At 32.9% G+C, this 14,874-nt stretch overlaps 1 protein-coding gene across 2 annotated transcripts in view; it reads right to left on the reverse strand.

Annotated features, from left to right (window-relative positions):
• LOC129495601 (cadherin-19) overlaps nt 1-14,874 on the reverse strand; it is a 92,022-nt gene that overhangs the window by 32,591 nt on the left and 44,557 nt on the right. For both annotated transcript variants that reach the window (XM_055303271.1, XM_055303270.1), the window contains exons 6-8: nt 10,115-10,296; nt 9,321-9,574; nt 4,922-5,043 (exon numbers count right to left, since the gene is read on the reverse strand). In XM_055303271.1, coding sequence (XP_055159246.1) covers nt 4,922-5,043; nt 9,321-9,574; nt 10,115-10,296 — 558 coding nt within the window. The remainder of the gene's footprint in view (nt 1-4,921; nt 5,044-9,320; nt 9,575-10,114; nt 10,297-14,874) is intronic.

Consider the following 14,874-nt stretch of genomic DNA (forward strand, 5'->3'; position numbering starts at 1 on the left):
AGAAAAAAAATCCCAGAGAGAGAAAAAGTACATAAAAATTGGTTACCTGGTGTTACAAAAGTTTCTTCTAGACAATTATTTAAAATGAAACAAAAATTTTAAAAAAAATCTTTAAAGATGAGTTAAATATACATTAACTTTGCAGCTTTCTGAAAATGTTTATCTAATTATATTTTATTTTGGAATTTCATTCCCAATGTTCTAAAATCTTAGCTTTATAATAAATAATAACAGAGGGAATATCATCTCTTTTATCTAAAAGTATTATTTTTTATTCTAAGAAAACTGATTTAAAATGCCAGGAGCAGAACAGCATGAACTGTAGAATTCCTGTACCTGGTAACATTTCTAATCACTTATTCCTGAAACAGTGATTAACTCCTAAGTATTAAATTCTGTGTAAAATAAATGTATTCAGTTTATATTTAGTTTGCCTTTCACAGGCATTTACAAGTTTGTTTTCCTTGATTGCATTTTTAAACTTCTTTTATTTATAAATTATTAATATTATTTCAAACATTTATTTATTTATTTATTTATTTATTTATTTATTTGAGAGAGAGAGTTCACTTGAGCATGAGGCATGGGGCAGAGCGGGAGAAAGGAAGGGAGGGTGAATGTGCACGTGAGTGTGGGGCGGGGGCAGAGGGACACAGAAAAAGAATGCGAGAAAGAGATTCTCCAGCAGATTCCCTACTGAACAAGAAACCTCATAAGGGGCTGGATCTCAGGACCCTGAGATCATGACCTGGGCCAAAATCAAGAATCAGATGTTTAATCCACTGAGCCAGTCAGACATCCCTATAAATTATTTGTTTTAATATAATACTTTATAATCCATAAGATTTTAGGTTTAAAAATTTATAAATTGATACTTTTTACATCAAATGACCAACTTCAATCACATTTTATGAATTCTGTATCTAAAATTACATATCTATTAAACTACTTGTTTTATTCTATTTTCCCTTGAATTTACTTGCAACCTAATTTATTTTTCCTCAAAATAATTAAAATGTTGTCAAGTCCACTAATTTATTGTTTTTATTTTTATAAAAAGATATATTATTTATTTTAGAAAGAGAGGGAGAGGGAGTGCTCATGAGTAGAGGGAAAGGCAGAAGGAGAGGAAGAGAATCCCCAAGCAGACTGCTTAGCATGGAGCTCCTGGGGCTCCATCCCATGAGCCTGAGATCATGACCTGAACCCAAACCTAGAGCGGGATACTCAATTGACTAAGCACCCAGGTGCCCTAAATCTATTGCTTTTAAATGTTACATATGTTTTATTTTGCTCTCTTCAAATGTAAAACAATTGCTTTAATATAAATATGTTATGGCTTTAAAGTTTCAAGAGAAAATTTATTTCAAAAAAACATGTATTTTTTACAGATATTTATTAGAGAGAGAGCATGCATGTGCACATACACACACATGCACATATGCTCAAGGTGGGAGAGCTAGAGGAAGAGAATCTTCAAGCAGACTCCCCACTGAGTGTGAGCCCCGGTCCGGGCTTTATCCTCTGACCATTGAGATCATGACCTGAGCCAAAATCAAAAGTAAGACGCTTAACCAACTAAGCCACCAGGCACCCCTAAAAAACATGTATTTAACATACTTTTGCACAAGACACTGTTCTTTAAAATCTATTCAAAATATTAATCATTTCCATTTCAATGACTATCACATCATCAACAAATGCTTTCATCAACAAATGAACATGGACAAAGCGACAGCAACAGAATGAGATGAGCACACCTCAGAGCACAGTCAGAACAAGTATCAAAGTAGAATTTAGCTAACATACTTACAGAGATTATCAACTGTTGGACCCTGACATGGTCAGACAACATGAATTGATTTAGATCCTACACTGGAGTCACTAAGTGCAGTAACTTTGCAATTAAACTTTATTTTTTAAGAATAAAAAATGTAAAATGAAACTTGGTTAAGATTACTGCATATACATATTTAAATCAGATAGCATTGAAAGCAAATATTTTTCACATTCTCAGTAAGAGACAATGTGACATAGTGTGACATAGGATTAAGACATAGGCTTTGGAATCTGGTATGATTGTGATCCATCCCCAGTTTCATCAGTTAGCAGCCGGGCAAATAAACTGTGTTAAGTTTCAGATTCATCTTCTCTGAAATAGGAGTGATGTTTGCCTCAAATTTTTATTAAGAGCTGTAAAAATGCTACTAAATGTAGAATTTCACACAAAAAGTATATTCATATATATGTACTTTTATAATCATATATATATATTTACATAAGTATGTGCAATAAAAGTAATCTATTTAATACAATGTAAATCCTGAAAACTCACGAATACTCACGGCCACTTTGCAAACTATGTATTTTATAAACAGATATCTAAAAATGTAAGAAATGACATAGCATATTTTTTCTCCATGAATCATAAATGGTACCCAGTGTTTAATGTCATTGTTATTCTCTTTTTATTTTCCTCAATATATACACATTATAATATCTATGGTCTTAGTGCAACCTATGTAGTAAGTAATATTGTAAATAGTTGAAACAGTTCAATTTCCTGAATATTATCTGTTCACACACCCACCCACATATGTAAGTACATTATATTGAACATTTCGGACCATTGTTTTTTTCTAATAAAGTGAAGCCTGTTGATCAACTGGTAAGGAGTAATACGTCAGTAAGATCTTAAGTCTCATCTGATTATTTCTGTTGAGTGGGTCGCTGAGTCTTTGGATATCACCTCTGAACACAGTATGTAGTGACATAATTTAATGGAATAGATAATATACTTTGTAGTATATATGCAAATATACATATGTATGTTGAATGAATATTTTTTGACAGCAGCTATCTTGCAATCCAGAGATTTGTGTTATTATTTTTATTTTATTTTGTAACACTACAATTTAACTCCACTGTCTTCCAAAAAAGGGTGGGGGCCAAGCAAAAATATTTCAGTGTTTCTCTAGAGATCTCCAAGACATCTTTTTGATATAATCATGTTATTAATGGGAATTGCATAATTGACTTATCTTGCAACCTTTCATACCAATTACTCATTCATCCTTTTTTCTATTCATTCTTAAAATTTTAGAATGCTTTGTGTCTCAGAACACACATAATACATCTTAAAGATTCTGCTTTCTATAACTCACATTGTAGTACCTCTAATTTAACACAAACTAAACGATATATTCTCACAAAAAAATCTCCTTTGAATATAAAATAAGCTCACAGCTTATATACATTTATTAAAACATGCTCTTGTAATAGATAAAATAGCATTTTATAGAGAAACACATTTTTCAAAGATGTCTATCCTTCCCTTGAACTGATTTGAATTCTTTTTCTCAATAGTTTTGTAAATAGTGATATTATAAATAATTTGTTCTCAAAAAACCCAATGAATAAACCTCTTGCTTTTAGAATACACATCTTTATGTTTTCTGACACCAAGAGCCTTGGCATTTCTTCTGTTACAGCAGACTTTTATTCCTTCTAACATTTGCTTCTTATTCTTTGTTGTTAAGTTAAATGGAAAATTCAAAACCCAGACCCAGTCCTCCTGCAGTGTTTCTATACATAGAGCTATTCAATGCATGACAAAAAAAATATGCAGGAGATGCTTTCCACTCCACCATATCCCCAGTCAACTGCTTAATAAAGTAAGAAATAAGATATATGTTTAAAGGTTTAAAAAAAAAAACCCACACAAGCCAGAAAAGTAAATTAAAATTTATGCAGAATCAATTATAAAGGATGCATTCCAGAATATTTCACATTCAAAAATTTAATTATTTACTGAACCATATAAAGTAAGCCTATCAATTAAATAAAGGGAATGATCTTGATCATCTTTTATATTGTATTGTATTTATTCCTTTGAGTGTGAATTAAATAATATGTTTGACTTAATAGCAAATTAATCGATAATTTTGAAGACACTATACAAGTAGTAAATTAGGATAATTTTATCTACTTTTTACAATCTGAAAATGGAATCATCTGCCTAATTCTGGAAGCAAAACCCCAAAACTAAAAAACATAAATAAAGACAAATAACAAATAACAATAACAATTGGTCCCCACTGAGTACTGAAGATGTGACTGTTAGCACAACTTCCACTATAAGCTTAATTTGAAAATGTCTTGACTATGATTACTGTTTTTGATGTACCAATGAATTTTAGTTGTTTGACTCCTTCATATTTTTCCCATAATTTCATTGAAATATGTAAATGCCTGAAGTTTTAAAAGGCTGTGTTGGAGTGTTACCCTATCCCTAATATCCAAGTATATACTAACACTTTGATCCAAAAATAGAACAAGGCACAGGCATTCTGTATTTTATTTCCAGAATAGTGCCCTCATGAACTCATACAGTCAGTCTAAACTGATTATGGTTAAATGGTATGATATTACTAGACAATTAAACATTTCTCTAAATTGAAATTTTTCTCTAAGTGGAAGATTATAACTTTTTTCCACATATATGTATTTTTTAAGGGTGAATTTTTGAAGGGGGGATGTACATAAGACTTTCTTTTTTCATTAAACTCATAACTTCTAAGAGAACCTATAGAAAATATATATTAAATATATCCCAGTTTTAAAAATCTTGCAAAATTTATATTCAATTTTTCACAATAAAAAGTCTTAAAGTATTTAGCAGTAAGTATATAAATAAGCTATAATAGGAATTAATAGACACTGGTAATCTAAAATGATAAAATAAAATACACATATATGAATATATATATATATATATATATATATATATATATATATATATATATATAATTTAACTCCAGTTCCAATAAATTTTAGGCTAGCTTCTTTCCCTACATTTGGCGATTATTGAATGGTTGAAAATATATGCTGAGCCAATGTGTGGTCCTAAATGAGTACTTACATTTTTCTGTGGCTGTAATACTTAGGTTGTACCAAGCACTAATCTCTCGATCAAGAGGGTTAGTTGTGATGATTGTACCATTGTCATCAATACTGAACACTTTGCTTCTGTTAATAGAATACCTGCACCAAAGAAAAAGAATTCTTTAATTTTATTATTTTCTCTGTATAACTGTGATATATAAAACCCTTTTGAGGCAATTAGACAAATTAAATGCGTACTCCATATAGATAATGTAATGCTGAACAATTTTAGAAAGGTGCATGCATATATTTAAGATTCCACTCAGTGAGGATTAAAAAGAAAAGAACTAAACTAAAATGGTCTCAGATTTAAATTGATGTATGCTAAATCTAAACACGTAATTGATTCTCAATCCCAAAAGAAAATTTTAACAAGTGAAAGATTTAGCTAAAAAGAAATGGTAAAAATGTCATTTGCAAAATTAAGAGGAGTACAATTAAAGAGCAGTAAAAATTAACGCTTCTTAACCTTTTTTTCTCCTTTGAAGCAATGTAAAGCATATCCTCACCCTAAACTGCTGAGTTTCTTTCCTACCCATATAGATGCTTGCTAAATCTGCATGATATTATAATTACCTGATTGCTGACATATGAGAACTGTTTGGTTTTGTTTGTTTAAAGAAAAATGCTTTGATAATATTTAATAAAAATGAGATGGTTTTGTGTGTGTGTGTGTGTGTGTGTGTGTGTGTGTGTGTATCCTCCAAAAGTAAGATAGTAGATGGAATATGCTGTTAGAGCATGCATGGAAAGAAGCCAGATAAAATTCCCTCATGCAAAAGCCTGGAAAATGATCTCAAACTCACAATGAAAGAAGCCTTTGAAGTACTCAGTATGTGTTATCTACTTGCAAATGATTAATAATAAAAATTAAAGAAGAGTAATAACTTGGGTTCAATGATGACTTCTCATTGCACATATATTCCTGAAGACTTTGATGAGACATCAATGAGGTTTGCCATAATTATGTGGCAAGAGATGAGAATATTTTAATCTTGAATTGACAGGTCTCTAAAAATATCACACTGATTTGTAGACTGGTGTTCAGGGGGGAATTAAAATAGAAATTACAGAGAATTCAGCTTTAAGGGAATTTGGTTTCAATTCAATCCCATTTTAAACTTTTAGAAGCAATTTACTGCCATATCCACAAATGGTCACATTTCCTACTCAGAGCAGATCTGTTGGCAAAGAGCAATAGTAGTTTAATAGTTAATATCTTGTATTAAGCATCTAGAATAGCCTGTTTCTATAATAAATCATTCGTTAAAACCAATCAAATGTTTGAAGTAATTTTCAAATAAAAGTTTTAAAGATCATGACCTTGCATCATCAGTAACATTTTAAAATAGTCAATACGCGCTATTTAAGAAAGGAAAGTTGTGTGCAATACATTTTAGAAAGAGCTTGAGCTAAAAAGCTTAAAATGTGAAGTTTTGATGTTTGGTTGATTTTGGATTTCTTTTTTATGCAACTCTTCGTTCCTACAAAAATGCTGAATGAATACAATGTGCCCACATTCTCCCATTGTCAACAGCTCTTGCCTGAATGGTAAACAAATGGTTCTTCCATGCATGCTTCTCCAGATGTCTATGCCTCGTGTTCTTAATCCTCATATGCCTCTACAAAAGTACTATTCCCACTTCACAGACAAAGCAACTGAGACACACAAAAGCCACCCCCAGAAACAAATGGGGATTTTTCCAAGTAGGCTGCAGATCTACTAGGTGTTTCAAGGATTTTTAAGTGCTTCCATTAGAACACAGATGAAAGAGGTTTAACGACAACCTCTTCCACAGAAGACTCCTATATTCCCAAAAACCCACAGAGCTCTTCCTGTTTGTCACATACATGACTACCCAGGTTATTTATCTTTTTATGTGAATGTTTGGACTTTCCTAAGGAATTGGTCTGAATTCTTGGGCTTGGAGTCATTCATGGCTTTTCCCTATAATATTGTTTAATGTTTATGGGATCAAAAGTTATGTTCTTTCTGATAATGTTAACTTTTGTCTATTCTTCCCCTGCCCTCAGTTGTCTTGCTGAAGACTGACCAATTTCAGGTCTAATTATTGCATTCTTTCTTAATATCTACACCCCATTTTTCTTAGACATTCACCACAAACCTTATTATTATAATTCATGTTCAAGGGATATTTTCTCAAGCTTTTCTGCACTTAACAATGACAACAATGGTGAGAATACTTTGCTAAACCAGTTAATCTCACCGAAGACTTGCTGAAACTGAGCCTGAGAATCTCCATACTTTGGAGAAATATCAGGTAATTCTTACATGGAGGGAAAACTAAGTTAATATGAGTTATTTGAATTAGGTGTAATGCAATTTGTTTTCTATATGTTAATTTCTTTTCCCCAAATGGGGAACACCCTGAGGGCAAAATAGAATGCCCTTTAATTTCCTTTGGTTTCTATATGTCTTGCTACCCAGTGAGTATTAAGGAAGATATATCACACTAAAAGTCACATTGAAGTCATTTAGCATTTGCTTTCAAACATTTTTTGGATCTTTTGTTCCCCAAAAAACCCATAAAAACAAAAACAGTGGGTGGATACCTACTGAAATGTGTTCAATGGCTATTTTCATCCTAACAAACATATGAAAAGCAGTCTTATTTAAAAGGCACCTCCAGGGACGCCGGGGTGGCTCAGTGGTTGAGTGTATGCCTTTGGCTCAGGGCATGATCTCGGTTCCAGAATCAAGTCCCACATCGGGCTCCTTGCAAGGACCCTGATTCTCCCTCTGCCTGTGCCTTTGCCTCTCTCTTGTGTATCTCTCATAAATAAATAACAATAAATAAATAAATAAATAAATAAATAAATAAATAAAATCTTTTTAAAAAAGGCATCTCCAAATGAAACAATGTCCATAAAAGACATTAAAACCATTCTTTCGATAGGCTCTAAAAAATGTTTACAGTGATTAAAATTTCAGTATAAAAGGAAAAACTATTAGCTAAAATATTCTTGGTAGAAAATCAAGTAACCACCAATAGTGATACTAAAAAACACATAACACCTATTAATATTTGGGTGTGGCTCACTTATTTGGCTCATAGATAGGTAATATTTTTACTTGTAGTAAACACACAACTCCAGTAATTTTGTATTATTTATAAATTATGCTATGTTTATAAGCATCATTTCAAGCATTTATCATCCATCGTCTACTTATACCACTATGATTAGATATTTAAATTGTTTCCTATGTTTCATTATTATAAATGATAGTATAATAAACATCTTAATCCGTAAAGGCATTATTTTAGAATTATGTATTCTTTAGTATTCTCAAAATACATAGGTGACTATATATACTACTTTTAAAAATCTAATTACTGGGATCCCTAGGTGGCGCAGCGGTTTGGCGCCTGCCTTTGGCCCAGGGCGCGATCCTGGAGATCCGGGATCGAATCCCACATCGGGCTCTCGGTGCATGGAGCCTGCTTCTCCCTCTGCCTGTGTCTCTGCCTCTCTCTCTCTCTGTGTGACTATCATAAATAAATAAACATTAAAAATAATCTAATTACTGGGTTATAATTATATACATGAAATATGACATATATACTTATATTTATTACAGAAAGTACTATTACTCAGTGGGAACTATATCTAAATATCAGAAGGCAGTGTTTTATGTCTAGGAATTACACTGGGAAAGTGGGAGCATTTCTCTGTTTCAAAAACTTAAAAGAAGCTTCTTTGAATCAAAGCCCCTACAAAATACAAAGCAATAGCCACATCTTCATAAATACATGGAAGTTTGTAAAATTCTCAGAACTATGAAGCATGGAGAACAGAGGAATAAGGGAAGGTGGTGGAAGGAGACATGTAACAGGTTTTGTTTTCCTGTCTGACCAGGTCTACAGTCAAATACTGAAAAAGATATGAAAATATAGCACCTGAAAATAACAGACTAGAATAATAGATGGTAAATATTATTTAATTGCAACACAGAAACTTGTTCCTAACCAAGTGGACTAATTTCATGTTTACTATTTTAAGGGTATCCTGTGAAAGCTTTCTCAATTTTTAAATATTAATTTAGTAGTATTTAAATAAAGCATATTTTGGTCAGATTTGCTTCTGACTTAGCATAATCAGTGGTTTTTTTTCCCTCACCCCAATTAATAGAGCTGATTTCATTGAATTCTGGTTGGTGACTGACAACTGTACAGCTATAATTGCTTATTTTACCACAACTTTATCAATAGTTAACTGGTTTAAACTGTTGCACCTTTAATAAGTGCCACATAAAGGAATAACAGATTTATCTTTGTTACATTTCTATGACATTTTATTTTCAGGCTAACTTGTAATCACTCATTTATTAATACAAAGCTGCTTTGCACACATACCTGATGGGAGATTTCCTCTGATCTGGATCTGTGGCAGAGACCATGCCTACAAATGACCCATGTGGGCTTTCTTCCAAGATTTCAAATAGGTAATATGGGAGGAGGAAAACAGGAGGCTCATCCTCATCCTCTACCTGGACCCTTACAAAGGTGGTGGAAGCTTCAACATGGTATTCCATAAGGTGCTCAGCAACATGGCGGTTTTTAACATTTGCTCTGATAAGATAGTGGTTCTGGTGCTCAAAATCCACTTTCTACAAAGAAATACGGTGTGCAGAAGAATAAACGGCTTCATTAACCCAAGACATTATTTTAAAAAAAAAAAAAGTTTGGGTTATTAAGTCTTAGTTGCTTTTTAGTTACGTTTTGCTTCTCATGTACTTGCTTAGATCCCTCTGATATTATCATTAAGCGGCCGCATAGCAAATCTCTGTGTTTTGTTATTTACATCTATTATAAAATGTTTTGGATTTTAGGATTAAAATTATACTTTTCTAGGCATAAATATCCTATAGGATTGAGTATTAATTTTAAGATCTTTCCAAAAAGCTTGTCCTCTAAAAGTCTTTAAAAAAATAATAAAAAAAAAACTACTCTACAAATAATTTGAGACTCTGTAATACCTCTGTCTCATCTCTGAGTTCCTTTGCTCCCTAAACCATAAATCACATTTCAATTCAGTTCTCATTTCAATTACTTAATGAAGCAACAACTAACTGGCTATACAAAATAATTATATGCATTTCTGATTTGATTTTTATCATCTGTGAAGTAAATATTATAAATATATCTACCTTTTTTAATATAACTATTCCTTCTTGTGTCTCGTTATTAGTTATTATGTCAAATGTCTGTGAATCATCTTCAATGCTGTAATCCATTTCTGCATTCTCTCCAATGTCATTATCATATGCCATGATTCTTCCTATTGAAGTCCCAGTGGGTGCAGATTCAGAAACAGTTAGGCGGTATAACCCTTTAAAAACAAAATGCAGATACTTCACACAAATAATAAACATAAGGAGCTCTCAATTTTAGCACCTTTTTTTTTTGTGGACTATGGGAAAACCCATACCCTCACTTTCTACCAGTTAACTTTACCTAAATCAATATCTATCTATCTAACATCTATCTATCTATCCATCCATTTATCTATCTATCCCTTCTTTTTGTAATCTGTATTTTGTATTTCCCTAATATCCTACTTGAGCATCTATTAATGTCTCTCAAATATAGCTTAGGAAGTCCTATCACCAGTACATATATTTTCCAAACTTCTATTCATATGTATACTTTGCTGATATTTTTGGATTTATTTTTTATTATATCCTTCAACCATCCCAATTAAATTTGATAAAGAGTTTTCAATTTCACTCTGATACCTAAAGTTTACAGTAAATGTAAGTGTGGATTAGAGATGGGAGAGAATAAATAAGTGAGCTGTAAGTATAATAGTCTGATTTTTAGATTCTGAGCCTGAGTTCATTGGCCATAGTGGAAATGAAAAAAAAAAAAAAAGAAAGAAAAAGAAGAAGAAGAAAAGAAAAGAAAAGAAAAGAAAGAAAAGAAAAGAAAAGAAAGAAAAGAAAAAGGGGATCCACAAGACTTAGTGAATGGATGTAGTAGTTTGAAAACCATGCTGAAATCAGATGACCCCATTCTTTTGGTTACATGAAAACAATAGCACTTATATTTGAAATACATAGATGTAAATAATTAGCTTTGCTTCCTTTATTTTTCAGAAGTAACTTGCATGAAGTTGATAAAGAGTTAGCCATTTGTAAGTTATTATTTGTGATTTATGTTAAAATGTGGGAAATAATAATATATGTCATTATTCTAAAGAATGAAACTTGGGGGCCCTGGGTTGCTCCTTTGGTTAAGCATTTGATTGTCGCTCAGGTCCAGTTCTCAGGGTCCTGGGATCAAGCCCCACATCAGGCTCCTGTCTCAGTAAGGAGTCTGCTTCTCCCTCTCCCTTTGCCCCTTCCCTCAATTATGCTCTCTTTCTCTGTCTCTGTCTCTCTCTCTCAAATAAATACATCTTTATAAAAAAAGAAATGAAACTTTGTAGAATTTAAAAAAGGAACATGTAATAAAATTTTTCTTTAAAGAGATTGATTTTCTTAGAATATAGCAAGTCACTTCACAGATTGCCTTGTGAGATTATCCTCCCTTTTTTTTAAAATGGGTGAAATGTCACTTAAAAGTTGCTAATATTTTTACAATCTTCAGGAAGCAACAGCTTAACTGTGCTGCAAAGTGGTTGTGTGATTTTCCATTGTGGGAAAATGCATACTATAGAAAACAGAATTTCAGGAAGAGGGAAGTGCAAGCCAAAAGGCCACAAAACCAGTGATTAAAGTTTTCCAGTGACCTAGGTAGGTCAATTGCCTGGTGTTGGTTTGTCCATGAAAAAAAAAGGTAGAATGCTAGGACATGAGCTCCCAGAAGTAATGGAACAGGACTGGATAATGGCAAATTGTTTAGGACAATGGAGGTTATATTAAGGCCTGTGACTTTTTCTGTGAGTGACATGGTAAGACATTTGAGTGATATAATCCGACCTGCATTTCAGCAAAGTCACTCAAGTTGTGTTGGAAGTAGACCAGAGGAGAACAGAGGTGGAATCAGAGAGTAGATGGAAGCCTATGACAATAATGGAGACAAATTAAGAGGGTAGTATGAACCACAGTTGCAAATACAATTGTTGAGAAATTCAGATTAGGGATATTTTTAAAAGATAGAGCCCACAGGATCTGCAGAGGACTGAATTTCGGATATGAGAGAAAGAATAGAGGGGAAGGTGACTTCAAAATCTTTAAACAAATAAGTTTTGTTTTTTATTAGGAGAGATTGTGTGTGTGTGTGTGTGTGTGTGTGTGTGAGAGAGAGAGAGAGAGAGAGAGAGAGATCATGTGCACATGCAGTCACAGAACATTGAAAATCAGAGACTAGCAAGAATTTTGCAAAATTGATCATCAATTCAGTCGGAGTTGGAAATTAGAACTGACGTAGATTTGGCTCAGTGTCATCAAAGTTGGGTTGTTTGAATTGAATTGAATGGGCGAGATTTTGCCCTGAGCAATACAAAGGCTGGATTTGATAGTCTTTGAAATGAGAAAAGCTATGAAAAGAAGAGGTTTAGAGGAGAAGATAGGCATGATCAGAAACTCAAATATATGTCTAGTTTAAATATATATAGCACATAAATGAAGATACTGAGTAGACAGTTGTATATACATATGTGTAGTTCAGGTCAGGGGTTGGTTTACACTGGAGGTATGTATCTGGGAGAGTCAGCATAGAGGTAGCATTTAAAGTCACATGGCCAGATGAGAATATCAAGGAGTGAATGAAAAAGGATGAGAAATGATATTCTAAGGCCTGATAATAGAAATACACAAAGTTTACAGTATGTAAATGTAAAGAGGAGGCAAAGATGATTAAAAAGTGACCACTGAGATAGATGAAAAAGCACATAAGAATGGAGTAATCCCTATCAAATCTTGCTGAAAAATGACACTATATTAGGACTGAGAATTTATTGGATTTGATTGCACATAGATTATTGATAGAATCGACTGGATCAGTTTGGCCAAGCAGTGTGGATGAAACTCTACTGAGTGGTCTCCAGAGAGTTTAAAAGACAGCAAATAAGATAATGAGTTTGACATTTCATATTTTTTAAAGATTTTATTTACTTACTTGAGAGAAAGAGAGAGAGAGAGCACGCACAAAGGGAGAGGGAGAAGCAGACTCCCTGCTTGCAGGGAACCCAGCACTGGGCTTGAAACCAGTACCCTAAGATCATGACCTGAGCCCAAGGCAGATGCCTAACCAACTGAGCCACCCAAGCACCCCTCAACATTTTAAAAATTCTTTTCTCTAAAGGAAAAGAAAATGAAGCATGATTAGCTAGATACAGAAGTGAATCTATAATGTATTTATTTTGTTTTGTCTTTAAGATGAAAACAATGACAACCACATGTTTGAATGTTAATAGTAATTAACAGAGTAGATGCCCTTGATTGAGAGGTGAGGGGAGGTTGTACATTCAGAGGAGATATGTATTAAATATTTAAAATGAGAGGAAAACAATAGGATTAAAATCAGGGAAAATAGTTTAAAGAATAAGGAGGTCAGCATGCTTCTGTTCTGGAACAACAGACAATACACATACATTCACATGATTATGGTGTGGCATGGAAACAGAGAAAACTATTTTAAAGAGTGAGGTAACTTTATGGTACTAGAATCATGTTCACCACACTCAAATTTGAAAATAGTAATGCTATCATTTTACATGAGGGGTGTGGTTAGCTGTAAGAATTTTAGAAACTATTTTAAATATTCTAATTTGTCCAGATATATGTCAATGTATACATACATTGTTATTTATGCTTATAGATATTATGTTTATCAATGTTCATGATGTTAAAGTTAAGAAAAATGAGAAGAAATAAGGATGGCAGCAGAAACTTCAAGGGCATTTTTGTCTCAACAAACATTCTTTGGGCGTACTGCCTTCCAGATTCTTCAACTTATTATTTCACCTTCATCTGAATAAAACATAGACTAGATTTATTCAATATATTTTTCTGTATTTATTATATGGCAGTCATTTCATAAAGTCCTGAGTATTTCAGATTACATTACACATCACCTTCTTGTCTTTAGGACACACACTTTGTAGAGATAGTCATATACACGATGCATTTATAACATGGAGATGAAGGTCACAAACTGCTGCCTTATTACCTAAATTCCATCCAAAGAGGAGCTGTTTCATTGACTTATAAAGAAATCAGGAGCGGTGACTCAAATGATACGAAGCTGCAATGATGTAGGATAAATAAGTTTACAAATCCAGTGTACAGCTTGGTGACTATAGTTGATACTACTGTATCATATAATGGGAATTTTCTGAGAGAACATCTCAGGTGCTCTCACCACACACCCCCACACAACGTAACAATGTGTGGAGATGGATATGTTAATTAGCTTGTCTGTAGTAATGATTTCACTATGTATATGATATCAAAACTTCATATTGCATACCTTAAATCTATATGATTTTTTTTAAAAATGGCCACATTAAACTGAAAAATTTTAAATTTGACAACAGCACAGAAATACATCCAGATTTATAATTTTTTTGAAAATTCAGAAGATCTAATAACTCTGGGCTTTGCACAAATTAGCTGAACTGCATCATGTCTGCATCACTTAGGGGGATGTGTGTGTGTGTGTGTGTGTGTGTGTGTGTATGTCGGTGCGTGATCTACTTTTCTCTTTGAAACATGCTTATATATTCCACCTATCATGATAATTGCTCATGATTTCTAGAATTGCTTGTAAATGCATTTCTGTTGCTAAGAAAGAATCCCATGGGGGGAGAGGAATCTCCTAAGAAAAAAATAATTTCTCCCAGACTTTCGCAAGAAACTCCTTCTGAAACACAACACGTGATTTAACTTGTATTTATTACTTATTAGAGCAATTGGGGCCTATTCATGCAACAAAAGTAAAATATATCCACACATATATGGTC

Source organism: Nyctereutes procyonoides, unplaced genomic scaffold (genome assembly GCF_905146905.1).
Source record: "Nyctereutes procyonoides isolate TBG_1078 unplaced genomic scaffold, NYPRO_anot_genome, whole genome shotgun sequence".
In the NCBI taxonomy this organism is placed as follows: domain Eukaryota; kingdom Metazoa; phylum Chordata; class Mammalia; order Carnivora; family Canidae; genus Nyctereutes; species Nyctereutes procyonoides.